Source organism: Python bivittatus, unplaced genomic scaffold (genome assembly GCF_059951505.1).
Source record: "Python bivittatus isolate LINGU-HERP-01145 unplaced genomic scaffold, Pbiv_v1 ctg000480_np1212, whole genome shotgun sequence".
Classification (NCBI taxonomy): domain Eukaryota; kingdom Metazoa; phylum Chordata; class Lepidosauria; order Squamata; family Pythonidae; genus Python; species Python bivittatus.
In genome coordinates, this window is record NW_028277075.1 from 58,543,575 (window position 1) to 58,564,447 (window position 20,873).

Consider the following 20,873-nt stretch of genomic DNA (forward strand, 5'->3'; position numbering starts at 1 on the left):
AAGATGGTTCAGTCAGCTCCATAACCATCTAATGAAGCCCACATTTTGCCATCTTCTCTACTAGAATCTCACTTTACTGAATGTGTTGCTGAAGTCTGTATCCACTGCATTCCAGTGCTTAACTAAAGCATTGTTCTATCAAAAAGGGAGATCAGATTGGTCTGGATGATTTATTCCTGATAAAAACATGCTGGCTTCTGCCAAGCAATGCATTCTTTTCTAAATGATGGCAAACTGACTGCTTAACAGTCTGTTCCAGAGTTTTGCCAGGTATTCATGTCACTGACTGGTCTCTAATGATCTGAGCCTCCTTTTCCCCCATTTTGGAAGAGCAGGGTTGCCCTTCTCAGCCCTCTGCTGCTTTGTTTCCACTAGAAGCTCCTTCTAGCTAAATTATTTTGCAGTTAATATTGGCAGAAATCCAGCCAATGAAAAATATTGATGCAGTGGAAGAAGTTTTCAAGATAGCCTATGGATGCATCAAAGGGAAAAAATGAGAATCCTATTTCTAGAAGAATTCATTCTAAATTCTTAGTGACATGGTATGGACTGTTTAGCATCACAAACCATTGTTCTAAGGCCAATGGTTAGCTTTTTTAAGAAGATTTTTCTAGCAATAGTAATATTTACTGCTTTCTGAGGAGCCTCAGACTTAACTTCAGTAGAGCACCATTTTTAATTAATTACCACACCATTTTAATTAATTACCAGATCCTATCCATGTAATACAATTATCATTTTGCATAGGAATACTGGCATACTCCAAAATATCATTTGTATGAAGATTTCATGTCCTTTAGAAACTTTGAAACATGGCTGAATACAATTTCAATTAATCCAAAATTCAACAAATAGTTCATATTTCCTTTTTTGTTGTCATTTTTGTTTTCTAACCAATACCCTGAAGGAACGCATTTGGGACTTGGGCCCTTATGTTAATGGAACCCATTTAAATTTACTTGAATTTTAGTCAAGTTTTTATGTCCCTATCTGTCTGTCTGTCTGTCTATCCAAACATACATATATACACACATACATATCTGTCTGTCTATCCGCATACATACATACACATACATATATATGAGAGTCAGTGTGGGTAGTGCTTAAGGTGCTGAACTAGGAGCAAGAAGACCCAGATTCTAGTCCATCCTGAGGCACAGAAGCTGGCTGGGTAACTTTGAGCCAGATATTTTCTCTCAACCCTAGTTTCAGTAATAGAAAAGAAATCTATCTACCAACCTATGTTGAACCAGCCTGGTAGATTACAATCATAAACTTCAGTGAAGAGGCTTTAATCCTGAAGTGGACTGATCAGGCTGATCATAAGGGTCCTCATTCTCTCTCACATACACATACTTCATATACATTCTGTGCAACATGGCTAATATTTATTTATTTATGTCTTCATACCACCGGACTCAGAAAATGACTCCCAGCAGTATACACTATAAAATCAGCATAAAAACATAAACAATAAAAACCCAAAACTATATTTTAAAAAACTACGTTAAAGACAACCACAAGGATGAACTGATACAAACATTTCTCAATCCTTATTTCTGCTCTGCTCTGTTTCTTGGACAGCTCTGACTTTGGGGGAATCTAAATGTTTGTTAGGATTGCTAGTAGAGTAGACATACTTATGAAGAAGTCCCACTGATAACAGTACAATGCACCTTTGCATTTAAACTAATTCTGATCCCATTTCAACCAAATCAGTTTCAGTAGAGTAAGTGATAGCATTCCTTCATTACCCATAGGACTGTCAACACAGAAAGGGGCAAATACGTATCCTCTACTGCCCAGAGGGTGACTAGATGGAATGGGCTTTTGTTATAGTAGAAGTTGAAGATTAGGAGAAACCTTTTCATGGTGATGAAGATTGATAGTGGAACCTCAGAGAGAGGTTTGGAGCTCAAGCAGAATCTGAACAATCATGTCCTATTCCCTGGTTGGGATAGATTAGGTTTTCTTCTTGTTTTGATTAAAAGCAGAAGATTAAGAGTGGAAGAGCAGATAGGGGAAAAGGTGTCATCTTATATGGAAATATGGATATGCATCCTAAATCTGTAAGTGATCAAACCATGATCTGAATGATGGGAAGGGAAATATATGTTAAGTGAACAAATGCAATCACAATCTTAAGTGTAGAAGATCCCCTTAAGCAGTTCCATGGTAGAAATTTTGCATAATAAGTTTGCCACATGAAAGCATGCAACAGATGTTGAACGTGACAGGCCCTATGGCTTGGATGACAGCTAATGAGGGGTGAAGGAAAAGAAGCCACCTGCTGTCGCTATTTGAAGATACCATTTGATGCAGCAACAGCAGTTTAGCAGAGTTTGGGTGATAGTTCCAGTTATTTCTTTGTTATTGCTCAGGGGAGGGGAGCAGGGTGGAGCAGTACTTTGAAACCCAGGCAAGTTTGGAATCAGACTTCGGAAACACCCCAGGCAATAAGGATGAGTAAGGAGACGTTTCATTTTAATCTCTGTCTAATCCATAGCCTAATTTTACCCTGTTCCAGCTGTTAGATGCTAGAAAAGTCTAGGAGGCTGATCCTGAATGAAGTTCAAGGTCCTCCACTGCCCTTCTGCAAAAAATCTCTGGTCCTGACCAGGGAGAATCACAGATCTGCATGGGGTGGGGATGACTTTGGTATACTTTTCTGGGTGGAAACATCAGAAAGCAATAGAGAACACCTGCAGCCCCAACACTGAAATGTTTTCCCACATATAGTTGTTCTGTTCAGTTTCATTTCTGGATTGCTGCTCTTCACATTTCATCAGAAGCTGTTCTAAAGGTTCCCTGAGCTTTTGGAACTGGACAACTGCCATGGATCAGGGAATACAGTATCTGAACAGCTCCTGAAGTTACTTTTGTCTTCTTTTTGCTTTTAAAATCCTTCCTTGGATATCATTTCTCAGGACCATCCATGGTTAAAGCTTGAAACTTCATCCTCCTGACCCAGGGAGCGAAGGAGAAAAAGATTCCTGAAGGAGGCAGATCCGTTTTTCAAAGTAAACTTGCAAGAACGTTTTGACTTGCAACTTGTGCTTGTTTTCTTTCTTTTTTATATCACAATTAAATCCTGTAGCTAATTATATCCTTCAACAAGGGGCAAAATATATACTTTCAACGTGGGTTAGTAAATTGTTCAAACTAAGCAACGGCTAATCAGCTGGTTGAATAAGGGAGTTTGCCAGATTATATTATGTGATCTGAGATATGGAAAGGGAAGATGAGTTTAATTATCTGCCTTTTATAAAATGCATTGCATTAAACAAAAATGTAAATAGCTCCGAGTAACTCTATTCATAGAGAAATAGAATTAGTATGTGAGCATTGCTATAGATTGAAATTCAGAAATAAAAGCAGATCTATTGCCTTTTGATTTAAGTTCTCAAATTCCTTAACCGTAACAAATGCAAAGTTGCGTATGAAATTAACTATTTAACAATAGTTAAATAGAGGCATACTGTAAAGACTAACAGGATCATCTGGGAAATTAAGAGTGCTTACACTCCTAGAACCACAAATGCAGAAATTGTAAGGATGACATATGAAAATGGTCCTTCATTATGCTAAACAACATGATCTTAATAGCAGGCACTTTAGTATTTTTTTTAAATAAATGAACCTTTTCATTTTTGGATTATTAGTCTATAAAATTAACATGGTTATGCCACTTTATTCCATACCACAGACATTCCTGATTTATTGGGCAGATGACATAAAAATGTTGTCTTACAAGTAAAAAGTAAAGCATGCAATTATAGTGAAATATATATGGGCTAATGTTAAATACATTAAGACTTTATCTTCGGAATTCAATACATATAGTATGCTGTTTGGTAAATAAGGTATGCCTAATCCTTAATTGTATACTTGCAATAAATTATAGAATTTAATTTCTCTAGTTTCTGTACATCTATTCAATCAGTTAAGTTCCTGATCTATTCTGTCAAATCACTTCCATTATTGAAAATGTGGTAAGTCCCACAGGGCAATTCAGTAGAATGTCTATTATTGGTAAATGGGTTAATTGCCTCCCCTCTCACAAATATGTCCTCATTCTGCACCAATTAATATAACATACATTTATTTTATTTCTAGCATGTTTTTGCTCCAAGAAAGACAAGGCAGCATAGATAGAACTGTGTGAAGTAAGTATGACTACAGCAAGAGTGACTGGCCCAGTGTCACCAGTGAGTTTCATGGTTGAGTAGAATTTGAATCTTCGTTTCCCTCATCCAGTTCCAACACTGCAACAGTTGGACATTGCAGGCTTTTTAAAAAACTGTCAATTAAAATAAATAAAATGAATGCAAACTTATTAAATGATGCCATGTGATAGAGATGGGAATTCACATCACAGCTAGGATTACAATGTCACCGGTAAATTGTCAGCCCCACTGCTTCTACTCCATGATTATTGTTGGAGCTGAAAGTCAGGACAGTTAGGAAGATCAAACTAGCTGGTTACACAGTATTATTTCCTTAAAAATGTCTATGTTTTTTCAAATGTTATTCTTTTTCAGAAGGCTGGAATGACTAATTTTAATTATAACATTTGAACAGAAGGATCTAATCCTGCAGTTAAATTACATAAAGGTGGCCAACATTAATCGATCTACCAATTCAATATTACTCATACAAGTAACATACAGTGTTTAGTTTTACAATAAAAAATTGAGGTAGCAGCAGAAGGATGACTGTGACACTATAAACCCACTGAAGTTAAAATCCTATATTCACTAATTTAGAAATAAGCCCTTCTGAACTCAATGAAACTTACTTTTGAGTAGATCTGAATAGGATTGTAATATTCAGGAATCCATTTTTTCCTCTGCAGTCCACAATTGGGACTGGTTTCCCTCCTAACTGTCCAATTTTTAAAAATCTTTTTCCATATGCCCTAACATAACATGTAAACACAAGTGGCATTCATTTCATTATATGATCCATGAATATCATCGGCCAATAGATCTTCTAATTCACTGGCGATAAAAGAAAGCATACAGTATCATTTATGAATTACATTAATACATTTATTCATTCAGTACATAAAGCATTGCCACATAAATAGGCACTCTTGTGTCTACACTGTCTTTTCATAAATATGAATACCTGATTATTAGTGCCCTTTCCATGGTGCACCTGAAATAATACAATCCAATACATAGAAAATAAGTTCTCAAAAAAAAAGGGGGGGCATCTATCTCTTCGGGAGGTTTACCCATCTCAAGTGCAAATACACATAGGAAAATTGAAGGAAGCTTTATGCGTGCTCAGTTTTCCTTAGATACCCTGAGTCACACATTTTCTTTTGCACCACAAATATTGCACACTGTATACCGGTGGAACCAACCTGAACACCGAAACAGAGGCTGCCTCCGAGTCTGCTGTGCCTACTACAACAGCCAAGTGGGCAGAGTTGTCATGAAGTCTCCCCAGCTATGGTAAATTTGGGCTTTAACCTAACAGATCTTTTCCTGATGGTGCCTCTGGGTGACAAGGAAATGGTGTCCATGATACTCCGGTCTTCCTCCAGCTGCCTGGCTGTGCAGGGTGGAGTGGGCACCCTCACAGTGTTGCCAAACTTGGAATAGTCTACGGAATATTGTCCATCCTCCTCGGTCACAATAGGCACAAACCTTTGGCCCCAAAGAATTTCATCGGCCAGGTAAGAGGTCCTGGCTTGGGTGGTGATGCCGGTGGTTTCCACCACCCCTTCTAGGATGACAATCACCTCCAGGTCCTCATGGTGACTGAGGCTGGTTGGAGCTACATCGTACAGGGGGCTATTCTTGTCTATCACGTGGTAAATGATGAGCGGGGAGACCAGAAAGATGCTATTGCCCCCCACCGGGTTCTCCATCTGGATGTCGATCTGGTTGAGGGGCACCACTTCGCCCTCCAGGCTGGTGGTCTTCTTCACCACCTGCATGCGGATGGTGGCGCTGATGATCATGCTCTTGCGCAGGTCGCCCACGCGCAGCATGAAGCAGAGCTTCCCCCCGCGCAGCGCGATCACGGCGTGCTTACTGAAGATCAGCGTCTCGGCGCGGCGGTGCGCTTGCGAGGTCTTCATGAAAATGCAGCCCAGCATGATGGCGTTGATCACCAGCCCCACGATGTTCTGCACGATGAGGATGAGGATGGCGACAGGGCATTCTTCGGTCACCATGCGTCCCCCGAAGCCGATGGTCACCTGCACCTCGATGGAGAAGAGGAAGGCTGAGGTGAAGGAATGGATGTCGGTTACGCACGGCACAAAGGGGGCCGCCGTCGCCAGCCTCCCATCCGCGGCTTGCAGGTGCAGCTGCTGGGTGCTGTGGTCCAGGTCCCCGTGGGCGAAGGCGATGAGCCACCAGATCATGGCGAAGAGCAGCCAGCTGCACAGGAAGGTCATGGTGAAGATGATCAGCGTGTGGGGCCACTTCAGGTCCACCAGGGTGGTGAAGACGTCCTGCAGGAAGCGGCCCTGCTCCCGGATGTTCTTGTGCGCCACATTGCACGCGCCGTTTTTGCCCACGAACCTGGCCCTGCGCTCCCGGGCGCGGTACCGCGCGTGATCGGGGACATCCTCGGCCAGCCGGGTCAACACGTACTCCTCCGGGATGATCCCCTTCCTGGACAGCATGGTTGGCGTGGGCTCCCCCCCGCCCCCGCGACCCTGCCGCGGCTACGGCCACATGCGCGCGACCGCTGCGGGGACGCCAGCCAGCGGAGCCATAACGCCGCCGGCGCCTGAGCCCGAGCCTCTCCGCCGGCGCTCGCGCTGCCCTGGCCGACTCCCCTTCTCCGCCCCGCCAGTCCCTGCCAGCCCGTCCGCTCCCCCCAGCTGCGCACGCCAATCACAGCTCGCTTCGCCTTTGGCGAGGCGGCGGCATTTCGTGCCTTGCTCCTGACGGCGACAGACGACGATCCAAGTAGGGATCGACCGGCTTTGGGGAAACCCGGGCAAGGAGTCGCCGGGCGCCTCGCGCGGCCCCCGTCCCCTAACCCAGCGGCAGCCAGAGTCGTCAGGGGGCGCTCTCACGCCAGGGAATCCCCGCGCGAAGGTTCCCCGCGATCGGCGGAGGCAGAGACGGCCGGGCAGCAGCCCGCCGCCGGCCGCTAAGGGGCGGGCGGGTTGGGGAGAGGTTTCCTTCCCCGTTGCAGCTCAACCTCTCCAGCCAACATTAGATGTATGCTCAGTTAAAGAATACAGTGCATAAACAATTAGGGCGCTGCTCGCCTTCCCACCCCCCATGACATTGTCTTTAATTATATTCTCCTAAAAGGGGGGGAGGGAACCATCAACTCTTCGTCAGTGAAGTTGATTTATAGGTAAATAAAACATTTCTATTGTAACTTAGCTTATTTTATAATGGAAATAGATCAGAAAAGAAAAATAAAGCCAATTCTATTAAACCACCTATTTAAAATCTTCCAATAATAATAATAATAATTTAAAAAATTATTAATTGTTAATTGTAATTGCTAAGACTTAACAACTGTTGATAAGGAAGACAAAAAAGTCTGGATAGTGGACATTGCAATACCTGGAGACAGCAGAAGAGAAGAGAAAGAACTGGAGAAAATCACAAAATACAAAGACCTGCACATAGAAGTAGAATGACTGTGGCAAAAGGAAGCAAAGATGGTCCCAATAGTAATAGGCGCCTTGGGTGCAATCCCAAAACAACTGGAGCACCACTTGGATGCCATCGGCATTGACAAAATCACCATCAGTCAATTGCAAAAGGCAGCTTCACTTGGAGCAGCTTCTATCCTGCAATGTTACCTTTAACACCATCAAATAGCAACATCTGCCTATCCAGGTCCTTGGGAAGGACTCGATAGGTGAATAAAAATGCCAAATCCAGTCTAAACATCTGGCTGACTGTGTGACCAACCATAATAATAATAACAACAATAATACCATGACCCCCTACAGTCATTGTTTTTATCTTTGCCTCATAGAACAATTTCTGTTGTTTCAAGCTGTTTTGCCTTATGAGGTTTTGCTCTTGGTAAATCAATATTTTAGCACAGGCTCTCAACTGAACTCATTTAATGCACATTAACCTGTCCCCTGATTAATTATCACAATGTAATAATTACTTGACATCCTTTTCATGGACTGTGTATTAAACACTGTTTAGTAGGATGTTCAGAATGAGTTAATTAGAGGGTGAGCTGAGAATGAAGACTTTTTTATCTCCTCCCACGAACCTGGAGTGGTTCAATGAACAGAGAAACTTTAAGGTCAGACATACATCGAAAATAAGAGAACCCTCTTATTTTATACTCAAAAATAAGAGAACACTCATTTAATAGCCTTTTGTTTTTCTGTGAATCTTATCATTATACATTTTTATGTGTTTCTTGATAGGAATCAATGTATAGATATATATTAATTTACAGAAATCTACTTCATAGGTTTCCTGTGGTGGTGAACAGCAATGTTTTATACTCTGTTAAGCTATATAAAGCATCAGCTATGACATATCATAGGTTCACCAGATAGGATTACAGAAACACTCTGAAGCTGTATTCAATAAGCTTAAGATGAGGAAAGTAAAATAAAACCATACTGGACAGACTTCATAAATTATACATTTTGAAACCATTGATAAGACAGATATTTGCAGTTCAAACAATGCTGGGTGCTGCCCCTGCTATGTTAGTTATACATCGGTCAATGGACAATGCATTAAAACTTGCTACATTTTTCAATGTATTTTCATTTTTTTATTCTATTCAGATATGAAACTTAAACATTTATGTATGTATATACTGTTGAGGTGAGAAAAAGATGCAAGACTACAGATCTGCAATTTATCTGACTTAGGGAAATGAAGCCCAACTTCCTAATCTATTATACGGTCTATAAAGTTGCATTTCATACTAACTGCTAATTTCAGCACACTTCAGTATTGGTACATGACAAAAAGTAATGTTTTATATATCATAGTCCAAATAATCATAACATTCCAGCAGTTGCTCTGTTATTCTGTTTCCCTTTCCTAATAAATTTGAATGATTCAGTTTGCAGGATCAGTGGAAAAAGAAAACTCAGTATGAAAGATTTTAGAAAAGGATCTGAAAAAACAGCAGTGCAATGAACACCACTGTCTTCAGATTGCACTTCACATAAGCTAAACCAAAAAGCCAGGTAGGGGAGCCTATTTACTACTACATTGTCTCCATTTATTTATTAATTATTAGATTCCCCCCCCATCTTTATTTTTGGGCAACTCAAAGCAGCATAGATATCTATGGCTCCTGTTTTGCCCACAACAACAACCCTGTCAGGTGGGCCAGGCTGAGTGACTGGCCTAAAGTCTCCCAGCTGGCTTTCATGCCTAAGAGAGGACTAGAACTCCTAGTCTCCTGGTTTCCAGCCCAGCACATTAGCCACTGTACCAAACTGGGTCTCCATCAGGTATAACCTAAGTACAGTATTACACTTCCTGTGTCATGATGACTGCCTATTTAGAGTTAAAGCCTGCCTTTCCTTCAGGAGCTCAGGATGGTGTCCATAGTATTCCCCCCTCTCCTTTTTCCTTATAACCATCACCCTGTGAGATACGTTGGGTTGAGAGATAGTGACTCACCCAAAGTCACCCAGTGAGCTTCTGAGGCTGAGAGTGGACTAGAATTGAGTCTCCTCCATGCAAGACCAACATTTATAACTAAGGATCATAGGTAATGAAATTCTGGTTTCCATAAATCTCATATAGTGGTTGCTCTGCATTTGGAGGACATGGAAAGTTTAAGACTCTGGTTAAAGTATTGCATGCTATGTATGCTACATTTCTGTGTGTGGTAATTAGCAATATGTATCTGATTCATCTTGTGGTGGCTGAAGGTTCCTAGAAACTCAGTGATTCTGGGGTAATACAGGATGTTTATCGTTCATCACTTGATTGCCTTCGGACAGTTAAGGCTGCTGTCCCCATCTTAGCACCTTTTCCTCCTAGCCTTTCCATGGCTTGATACAATTCCTACTTTACATTTCCCATCTTTGTGCTAGGCAGCAGTTGGGTACTGACATTTTCAGGATTCCCGTCCTGGAAAACATTAGTGCTGCTGTATCTCCCCCAGCATATCCATGTTCCTTCAACAAGGTTAACACGGTGTACAGCCACAATGAAAATCTTTGTGCCACATTTAGGACATTGTGTACTGTGCTGGCTGAGAAAAGTGTGAATGGAGGGAATAGCATGGAAATGTGTGGTTGGAAAGACAGCAGAATGAATGGCTCATGGGTCTACTGAAAAATGGGAGAGCCTTGAAGGGAACTATGATGTAACCTTAAAGAGGGAGGATAGCGGATAAATGTATTTGTAACTGCTGTAAAGAAGATTGGAAGCCGATCCTTTATGTATTTTCTTTTTTCTTTTTTTCTTTCCTTTTTTAAAAATCTTTTTAAAATCTTTCTTTAATCTTTAATCTTTAATCTTTAATCTTTAATCTTTAATCTTTAATCTTTAATCTTTAATCTTTAATCTTAATACTTTCTTTCTTTCTTTCCTCTTTTTCTTTTCTTTATGTTTACTTTTACTATTGTCCTTTAATAAAAATTCTTTTAAAAAATGGGTGAGCCTTCTGTCCATACTAATGGCACATGTTTCTACATATTTAAGAAGTAGAAAGCTTTTGATAGAAAGAATTTGGAATTGAAATATAGAGATTTTAAAATCATAAGGTGTGTGAAGACTGATATTTAACATGTCACAGGATTACCAGTGGTCAATTATGCAAAGACTTTAGTAAGCAGTAGAGTGCATCTTTGACAATGATAACCAGAGCCTGTATTGTTAATTAGAGCTAATTGCTTAGTTTTTGGTGTATTATGCCTGCTTCTATACATCAGGTTTTGCATTATATTTTCATTTGACTAGTTTTCACCAGTAAAGCTGCCACTGGCTTGGAGTCTCCATAATTTGGTAAATGGTTTTATGTTAACATTCTCTATTACCCTGTCAACATCTATTCCATATCCACATGATGTTCAAATGTAGATAAGGAAGTGCAGTTAGGGAACTATTTTGCTGGTGTAGCTTTTGCCTATTAGAGAAAGGCATGGCTTAATGTAAGGTTGTTACCCTAAGGTGTCAAATTCTGACATCTGGTGGGGCCTTAATTTAAATATCTCATCATACAAACTTGATTTTATTTCTTTTTTAATTTTTAAGTCAATTCATTATGAAACTTGGGGATAAATCAGTATAAAAGAAAAAAATATAACTTAATAGCTCGTACTGGAAAAGTAAGATATTCACACTTAAAAGGTAAAGCAATTGTACTTTATTTTTCAAGAACTGATAGACTAAGCTTTTTATTATTAAATAATTATTTTTATTTACAGATATTTTACATAATTAGAAAATAGATAATAAAATTGCCCTTTCAAATCATTTAATCATTTATACTATATCTACTTGTCAGCTTGAACAAAAGAAGCAAACACACTGTCTTCTTTTTCTAGCAGAGCTTCTGGCTTGTCATATTCCAAAATAACTCCTCTCTTCATGACAATAATCATATCAGCATTTAGAATAGTGTGCACCCGGTGCTGGAAAACAAATAGACAGGATGAAAATTTTAATTACCACATCTAATTATCTCTGAAAGAAACAAAGTTTTCTCCTTCCAAATATGTTGGACTACAGTTCCCATAACTCCCAAACAGAATGTTCATTGTTTTATTCTATTCAAAATACACATTTCAGAAAAAAATATATACAATTTTGGCTGAAATTATTCTACATGCTGGCATGTAAGTTGTTATCACTCCATTCTCATCCAACCACACAACAAACCTACTTCACAGAGAATATTATACCTGTTTTGTTTTCACTGGCGAAAGTTTGCTTCTGAGCACAAAGTCGAGGGTACAGGACTAGAAATTGTCCCACATTAACTCATTCTCCCAATGCATTCCAGATCAAGCATTTCACCACCATAGAGAAATTGTTAAGAAGCAAGATAGGTTTTAGCTCTACCATATTATGCTAATTCTGTTTTCATTTTATTATTAATTTACTTATTGACTTTATATTATTTGATTAATTGTATTGAAAAGGGAGGTATAAAGTCAATCAGCCACATTCAACTGGCTCTGTCCAATTACAGAGAATTATGGACAATTTGGTTCCTTGTTGATATGCAGGTGTCATATCAACTATATTTATCAACTATATAAATATAAATTGAACTGAAATAAAAACTCTAAGTGGATACTACTTTTGAAGCAGGAAATAACAGGTCCAGTGTTACAAATCAGTAACATCTCAACAGTAACATACAATATACTTACTGCAATGGTCACCACTGTACGATCAGCAAAGGCAGTCATTGCAACCTTCTGAAGAATGTTTTCCTACATAAGCAGGCAACAAATATTTATATTAATTAATTGTCTCACTTATATACATGGAAACATTGGGCATAATTTAGCTAATTAGTAAAGAATTTTGCCTCCTTATCAAAACCATTATGTCATTTGTCAGGAATGTTTGACACATTGAACTTACAGTTGCCATGTCAATAGATGCTGTGGCTTCATCCATTATTAAGATACTCGTTTTCCGTACAAATGCCCTGGCTAAGCAGAACAGCTGTCTTTGCCCTTGGCTGAAATTTTCTCCACCTTCTGTGACTATTGCATCTGATTAAAACAAATATTTAGAGAGGGGGAGACATATGAAAACTCATGAATATTTTCCTTATTTTACCAATTCACCATTCTAAGTCTCACTTTCTCATACATAATCATTACTTATATTATGCAATCCTGTATTCCTGAATATGCCACTTCCATTTAACTGCCAAATTCATGTATCCCATTTCTCTCTCCTTCAATTGTATGTACACACACAATTGCGCTATTTGTACAGTTACAAATCACTTTTACCAGCATGCAAAACCACACCTAACAGACACATGACCAGGGATTGAGATTACAATGATCTGCTTTGCCTCCTTTGCTTTGTTTTCCACCCACCCCTGCAAGTGTCTCTCTCATTTCTGTCTTACGTTGGCATATCGGAAGGAGAATTGAACTCCAAAAATCCGGTTAACTTCAGATGACCTGACAGGCTTGGGATGCAGTAATAGACTTCACCTCACTGCTTCCTGCCTCACTGAGGATATTGTAGTCCCATTGCATCATGACAAGACAAAGTGCAAGTAGGGGATTTCATGCCCCAATAACATTATAATTAGGTGGCTGCTGTGCATTCTACATGGGTCTAAGCTTCAGAACAGTCTGAAAGCTTTTGCAGTCATAGTTTCCGGGAATCTAAGGGGCAGCTAAAGGGAAATGTGACCCTGAACCTCAAACCTGGCTACCTACAATCTCCCAGGTCCAATTCAACACATGGTAATTGCCTATGAGCTACCAGGTGCCACTGAATGCATTGATCCTTGAGCACTACACTCTAAGTGCTTTTGAGCCCCAGTACTTAAGAGTGGGAATGGCCTATGGTGTGAGGACTTGAGACAGGGCCTTCTTGACAGCAGCTCTTCAACTATGAGGCTTCTTCCTTTAGGAATTATAGTGGACCCCTCCAAATAGTAAACCTTGAGACAAAACTGAAAAATGCTAGCATAGCCAGACTTTGAGAATATAATCTGATCACTCGACTTTATTACTCTGAAATTATATCTATAGCATGAAACATTTTCTGGAGGAAGAACAATTTCCAAAGAAAATGAGCAAATTATAAATACATTTAGCATTGTGCTCTCTGGCCGAAACAGCTAAAATTCAGGTAGACATTTTTAAAGGGCTGATCTCTCCACAGTTAAAGGAATCATTACCTAGCCCCCCAGGTAAAGCTTTCACCACGTGTTTCAGCTGTGCTATTTCCAAAGCTTCCCACAAGGTGCTGTCAGTGCACTTCTTTTCTGGATCCAAGTTAAATCTGCAAAAATAAAAATAAAAATGACTAAAAAGACTCAAACTCATCTGCTTTTTTGTTAATCCATAGTGAGCACAATGTATTATTATGGCTGGTATGTCTTACTTTTTAATTTAAAATGGAAGATACTGGTCCAGCAAATGAAACATTTTTTTTAATGTGGCTATATAGTCACCATATAGATAAATGCCCATATCTGGAGGAGTTGTAGTGGGTTACAATTAATAAAAAACTAAGGCAGAACAACAACATCGAATGAAGGAATACATTCATTAAAACACACACAATAATAAACACGTAGCACTGACAAAGAGGCACTTAAGGAACAAAAAGTTTGGTCAAAAGACGGTAGAAGCTGCTTGGATAGGAAAGTAAACAATATGAATAAATAGCTCTTTCATCCTGTATTATAAATTATGTATATGCATACAGATAAGCACAGGAAACAATTAGTCTCATATTCTTACAGTAAAATCCAAAAAGAACATCATTTAAAATAAATTTCAACAGTCCCAACCAAAAAGGCATCAAAGCATTAAAATCTTCTATTTCCTTCATATTCTTCTTTATGTATTGAGATTAATGGAAGAGCAACTCCCACCAGCATTCAGCTATGCTTTTGCATATCATTCTTTATCTAAACTGGGAAAATTAGATCACTGAACCTGATCATTGGAACACTTACCTGATTGTGCCACTGAACAAAATGGGGTCTTGGAGAATAATTGACAATCTGGATCTCAGAGTTTGTAAAGGAAGCTTGGCAATGTCTATGCCATCTATAATGATCCTTCCTGTTGTTGTTTTTTTAAAAAAAACACCGGAGTTAATACTATTAAACAAATTTTCTAATGACATGAAGTTACACTGATGGTAAAAGTGTAAAGTGTAAAATTACTGTGGTAATACATGCCACAGAACTATAGTTCATTCAGTTAACATGGGATGCTGTTATAACTATAATTACTTTGATTACTCTTTATCCCACTGAGAATAATTCAATATACAAGGCCAGGAAGTTATAGTATTTTTTGTGCCCTATTAATAACAATAATAAAAAAACCTTAGAGAAATGGAAGCATGACATACCCTTAACCTAGAGAACTATAGGTAGTCTAATATAAAGCAATGCATGATCCAGCCAAATTAAAAGTTTTTAAAGCCTGTTAAGTCTCAGAGACAGAAAATTCAGATTTAGATCAGTGCAACTTGAAAAACATCATTTAAACTGGATGGTGATCCAAGGTTGTTGCTGTTGGTTTTTTAATCCTCAAAACACTGATGCTTGCATTATTTATGTATAAGCATCTGAAGGGTGAAAAAATATATTTTTAAGCAAATTAAAACCAAGATTTTCAGGATAGAAATACCAGAGATGGATCCAAAGCTGAATGAACGTCATGACCTTGTTAACAACAGAGGATTTAAATAAGTGGATGAAGTAATAAAAGCAGCACTACAGTATTGTTAATCTTGCCCATTAGGAAAGAAGTCAGACTCAATGGCTGTGTATGCACCTGCGCATGGAAAGAGCTGAGACCAGTTTCTGAAACAGCTGGATGAAACTTGGAAATGATGTGGTTGCTTTGCTTTGATAGAACATGCTTCACATGAGACTGTCTGCTGTAAATACCTTCTTTTAAAAGCTTTATACAGCCAAGGAGGAGATGTGGATGATGTTTTCCAAAAGTGAATTGCAGATCTTTAAAAAAAGCATGAAGTATTAGTGATGGGTCTAATTAGTGATGGCTCAAGCATGATCCTACCAGAAAATTCCTGGCAACTTTCTCCACCAGCAGTTAAAGGAAGGGATATGTGAATCAGCTAGCCTCAACTTGATTTTAACTAACAGGTAAGACCTAGTAGACAAAGTGAAAGGAAAATAGGGAGAAACTGAACACATGATCCTGAAATTCTAGATATAAAGGGGAAATGAAGCCAAATGTAAACACATACTTTGGAATTTTAAAAAGTAAAATTGAATAAACTATGATAAATAGGATTCCATAGCAGGACAAGCTTATGGAAAAAAGAGCCCAATACAGGAGTTCTTAAAAAGGGAGATGTTAAAAGTAAAATTACAGACAGGTCCAAAAAGGGGAAAAAATGGAAAGATGTCATAAGAAACCAATGTGACTGCACAAAGAAATGTCACCTAGGAGGTGGGAAGAGGTACAGGGCACTAAGGAGCACATACAATTGGTCTGGATTTGTAGGGATAGCATCTAGAAAGCTAAAGCTCAGATGAGTTTACAGTAGTTCAAATAAAATAAAAAAGGGCTTCTTCAGATATATTCAAGATAAAAGGAATAGCATATCAAGCTTTCGGTGAAAATAGCAAAAGAAAAGGCAGTCTTACCCAAGTCCTATTTTGGCTCATTCTTCTCTAGAAGAGACTATGTACTACTCCATGTATTTGTAAATAGCTGTTGAAGGACCAGCATTCCAGCTTGAACTTAATATAGTCAGATAATGCCTACTGACCTCAAAGGAGTACAAATGCCCAAGGCTAGAAGGATTACATCCTAGGGTAGTAAAGAATTTGGTCCAACCTCTATCAGTTTTGAGAAGACCAGGGTTTGAAATACCAGATGACTAGAGGAAAGCAAATACAAGCGCTATCTTCAGTAAAGGGAAAAGCAAGAGCCAGGGAAGTACAGACCAATCAGTTTGATACCAAAACTTGGGGAGATTCTAAATTCTAGAGCAGACTGTAAAGTGATTGAACTGTAAATACCTAACCCTATGACATTCTGATTAACAAACTAGTTAAATATTGGATGTTTGGCATATCTATAAGTTAAATTCCCAGCTGCCTTAAAAATCCAAACTCAAAGAGTGGTGATCAGTAATTTGCTATCAAATAGAGATCAAGTGGGGTGACAGAAGGCTTAGTCCTTGTACTCATCAGCATTTTCATTAAAAATCTGCATGAGGCAGAGGGATGCTGTCAGATTTGCAGGTGGGAGAGCTAATATGCTAAAAGAGAGAAACAAAATTCGTAGTGATATTAATTGTTAAAGAAGTATATGAAAATAACAATGAGATTTAGTGGAGACAAAAGGAAATTTCTTCACTTAGGGAAAATAAATCAGATTCATAGGTATAGAATAGAGGATATTAGGCTTGGTAATAATACTTGGAACTGTAACTGATCACAAGGTGAACATAATAATGTAATGTGAGAAATCTAACATACCAGTTAGAAAGAAAATGCAATTTTAAGCTGCATAAATAGAAGTAGTTTCCAAATTACAGGAAGAATTCTTTCCACTATATTCTGTATTGATCGGGCCCCCACCTCAAGTTACTGTGTCCTTGAAATACTGACATGTGAAGCAAATGCAGAGCAAGACGAAGAGGCTGCGGAGGGAACTATGTCTTAGGAGCAGAGGCTGAGGGATACTTGTTAAACCCTGAGAAAAGGTGATGGGGAGATATGATAGCAATTTTCAAGAACCAAAAGGGCGTGACAAAGAAGAAGAATGGGACCTGTTCTCTTATCACTCCTGAACGCATGACACAGGGCAGTGGGTCTGACGTTCAGGTAGGAAAATTCCTGTGGAATGTTCTCTCCTTTACTGAATGCATTTAAAGAGAGGCTGGACAAGAATTTATCCAGATTTTTGCACTGATCAGAGAGTTGGATCAGGCTGCCTCTTCCATCCCTACAATTCCATTATTCTAATGAAATATGCAGGAATGTTATATGGCCACATTTAGACATATAAATATGCTAAAATATTAATTAACATTCAGAAATCAAAATCTGAAGTCTGCTTCAGGAAGTAATCCCTTGCTAGTTTATGGAGATTGGGGGAAGCAAATAGACAGAACAAAATATATTTTATGTCTGCTTGAGATATCAAGGTTGTAGGAATGGGCAAAAGACAGATGGTCCCTTTGCTACAAAAGAAAAACAACAATGTTACTATAAATAAAACAAAAATGGGAGATGATCCTCTAACACTTTATTAGTGCAGAATTACCTTCAAAGGCATCAACCATTCTAAAAAAGGCAAGAGAAAAAGATGATTTTCCACTGCCCGTCCTGCCACATATTCCAATCTGCAAATCAGAAAGAAAAAATATCTGTGCTAGGAATGGTACAGGGGATAGTATTAAAAGCAAACAGTAGAAACATTGTCATTGGCAGGTTAGATTCTTCTGAAGATGAGAAGTTATTAAAAAGTGACTTTGCACTTAGGAATATTATTATGTACTGTAGAAGGTGCACCTATATGCACGATGGATCTTTTTCTACATTAATTAATAAGTAGCACTTCAGTCTTACTCTTTTAAATTCCATTTTATCATAATTTCCTGAGACAAAAATGGGGAGACTGTATCCAACTTTATTCATCCATGACTAGAATGACCCTAGTTCTGCTTTTGCAAATTTGGAGAGCTGGTCCAGGAGATGAAGAGAAAATCCTGTTGTATGAGATATCATCCCATAGTTGAAAATGTGATCAGAATGTACTGAAAATTTAAGAACAAAATATAAATGGCATGTCATGTGATTTTTTAAAAATTGTTAATGGATGGCTTGAAAGCTTTTAAAAAGGGGAGAGATTAATTTTTAAAACTTTAATTAAAAAAAAAACTTAAATGAAAAACAAAGGTTTTTCCTAAAACAGTATGTGTAATGTTGAGTATTGTATCTTGTAGGACCATAGATCTATGCATATTTACCTAAAAGTAAATATGCTGCTGAATTCACTAGGACTTACTTCTGAGTAAGCATACCAAGGATACACAGCAGAAAACACTTTTATAAGAAAAATATTGTTTCAAAATCATTTTTTAAAAGTTAGGAGAGCTATCCTATGTAAGTTTACTCAGCAGTTACTTCCACTGAGTTCAATGGAGCTTACCTTCAGATAACTGTATATAGTCATTCTATATAGGATTACTTTAAAATATTATTAAAACACTATTACTAAAATAAAAGCCAATTTGGTGTAGAGGTCAAGGCACCAGGTTGGAAAGTGACAGATTATGAATTCTAGTCTTGCTTTGAACATGAAGCCAACTGGGTGACTGCAGGGACAAGTCCAGGCAGTTGCCAGGAGTCAAAATTGACTTGAAGGAACAAAAATATCTGTCTGTCTGTCTGTCTCTCTCTCTAAACTAAGGATTACATTTCTGGAATAATTAAGAAATATCTGTTTTGTCTGGTGGATGAAGTTTTATTTAACAATTAAAGGCATCAGTTTGCATGATAAATATCTGTATTACCTTTTGCCCTGGAGAGATGTGGGCACTGACATGTTTCAGCACAGGCTTCAGAGTACTGTCATAGCGGACACTCAGATTCTGTATTTGAATCTCCCCTTGATCAGGCCAGTTCTGAGGAATCTGCGCTGGAGCTATATCCCAAAAGCAAATAGCATAAGTTTGTTTCTATGTATGTATGTATGTATGTATGTATGTATGTATGTATGTATGTATGTATGTATCAACCATTGGCAGCACACATGATCTTTATTAAGAATCCAACACTTCACTAAGAATAATGAAACAAGTTCTTCTGAAAGTCATGCAAGATACTCACAAAGAAGCCCTTCATAATTTTCAGCCTCCGTTTTTATAAGGCCATTGAGTCTTTTCACAGCCCCCAGTTGAAGCTCCATGTCAGCCAGATTGCGAACCATCCAGTTTAGGTAATTAGAGACCTAAAATAAATACCTAAATAAGATTAGTATTTGCAGCTCACATGTAAAACAGAAGATCCTCTGAGGACAATCCACCATTATCCACTCCCAAAAGAAAAGGAAAATTCTCCTGATGCAAACATTTGAATATTTTGCAGTTCTTCCATACAAACCTGTAGCAATAAGGCTGTTCATATGAATAAAATTATTGGGTATGTGTACCTGCACTGCTTGGCCAAAGCAACTTAATTCAATATGCTGTGTATTTGGGGAGAAAATACAAGTTGCATCCCTTTGAATGGAGGGAACCTCTCTTCTTTAATTCACTTACCATCAGAGCATAGGTTAATCCTAAACCTACAAGACCTGAAGAGAGATTATTGTGTAGAGAACTGGTAATGGATGCAACAGCTGCGATAAGCACCACGCATGCTCCAATATATTCCTAAAGAAATAAGAAGCATGTAAATAATCCCAGCACACAAGAAAGTACTGTGGTTCTTATTCTTTATTGCATTTTTACTTAGCCCTTCCACAAGGAGCTGCAAGTAGGGAACCCAGTTCTTTTCCTGTTTTATCTTTGCAACAACTGTTGAGTTAAGTTAGGCTGAGAGAACAACCAGAGAAGTTAACCCAATGAAAATTGTGGTTGAGTAAGGATTTGAACAGGGGTTTCCCCAATGCCAGTTGAATACTATATCAATGGCTCTTATTGCACTGAGAATGCTGTATAAATTCTGTTTGTGTCGCTTTTGCTTGCTGTCAGGAAATATATGTTTACGAGCATTTAAATGTCCAGAGTATACCATACATATCATGATTTTTTTTTCATTTATTTGGAAATGTTACTTAGTTCAAAGTCTTTGAATTAAAAACTCAGTGAAGGAATGTGTCAACATCAATTTTTATCAAAGTCTTCTTTAACAAATGTACCATGTTAGGAACAGAGGAGTCTTGGAAACTCTATACTGATAATGTTACTGTTGTTCAAAGAAAGTCAGAAAGGACAGAAAGGATGTCCATTTTCTGATTAAATAAGGAAAACAGTATTAGTAAACTCTTATTTCCCTATTGAGTTTCTCATGATTTTTTTTCTTCATTCAGAATTTGTTAGAAAAAATTATTTTAGAATTGATGTTTTCCAGATTTTTAGCGTAAGCCCTGAGTCATAGCCAGTAGGACCAGTGAGTTAGAAACAAGCCATCTATGCAATGACCTAAATCAGAAAGCTTGGTGTGTTATCATTCAGAAGAGCCTCATAATTTGTGTTAAGAAACTAATCCAAAAAGAGGCT

General features: G+C 38.3%; 2 protein-coding genes across 8 annotated transcripts in view; both read right to left on the bottom strand.

The window, feature by feature from the left end:
- Window positions 1-3,767: 3,767 nt before the first annotated feature.
- Window positions 3,768-7,224, bottom strand: KCNJ11 (potassium inwardly rectifying channel subfamily J member 11). The gene has a single exon (XM_007431464.3). It carries the CDS (start codon window positions 6,644-6,646, stop codon window positions 5,441-5,443), a length of 1,206 nt encoding a protein of 401 aa, XP_007431526.1. The 5' UTR covers window positions 6,647-7,224; the 3' UTR covers window positions 3,768-5,440.
- Window positions 7,225-11,288: 4,064 nt separating this feature from the next.
- The window catches only part of ABCC8 (ATP binding cassette subfamily C member 8), a 78,742-nt gene continuing 69,157 nt past the window's right edge, over window positions 11,289-20,873 (bottom strand). For 4 of the 7 annotated variants that reach the window (XM_088146018.1, XM_088146014.1, XM_088146016.1 and 1 more), the window contains 9 exons: window positions 19,911-20,024; window positions 19,480-19,600; window positions 19,164-19,294; window positions 17,912-17,990; window positions 14,608-14,716; window positions 13,822-13,925; window positions 12,534-12,667; window positions 12,317-12,379; window positions 11,289-11,572 (listed from right to left, as the gene is read on the bottom strand). In XM_088146018.1, the coding sequence (XP_088002144.1) occupies window positions 11,435-11,572; window positions 12,317-12,379; window positions 12,534-12,667; window positions 13,822-13,925; window positions 14,608-14,716; window positions 17,912-17,990; window positions 19,164-19,294; window positions 19,480-19,600; window positions 19,911-20,024 (993 nt within the window). In that variant the 3' untranslated portion in view covers window positions 11,289-11,434. Of the gene's footprint in view, window positions 11,573-12,316; window positions 12,380-12,533; window positions 12,668-13,821; window positions 13,926-14,607; window positions 14,717-15,439; window positions 15,625-17,911; window positions 17,991-19,163; window positions 19,295-19,479; window positions 19,614-19,910; window positions 20,025-20,873 lie in introns of those variants that run through there. The other 3 variants (XM_088146017.1, XR_015797093.1, XR_015797094.1) reach the window with 3 other exon arrangements.

What these genes read in the sequence shown, in the direction of transcription:
- KCNJ11 (XM_007431464.3), bottom strand. Translation starts at nt 6,646, where the DNA reads ATGCTGTCCAGGAAGGGGATCATCCCGGAGGAGTACGTGTTGACCCGG.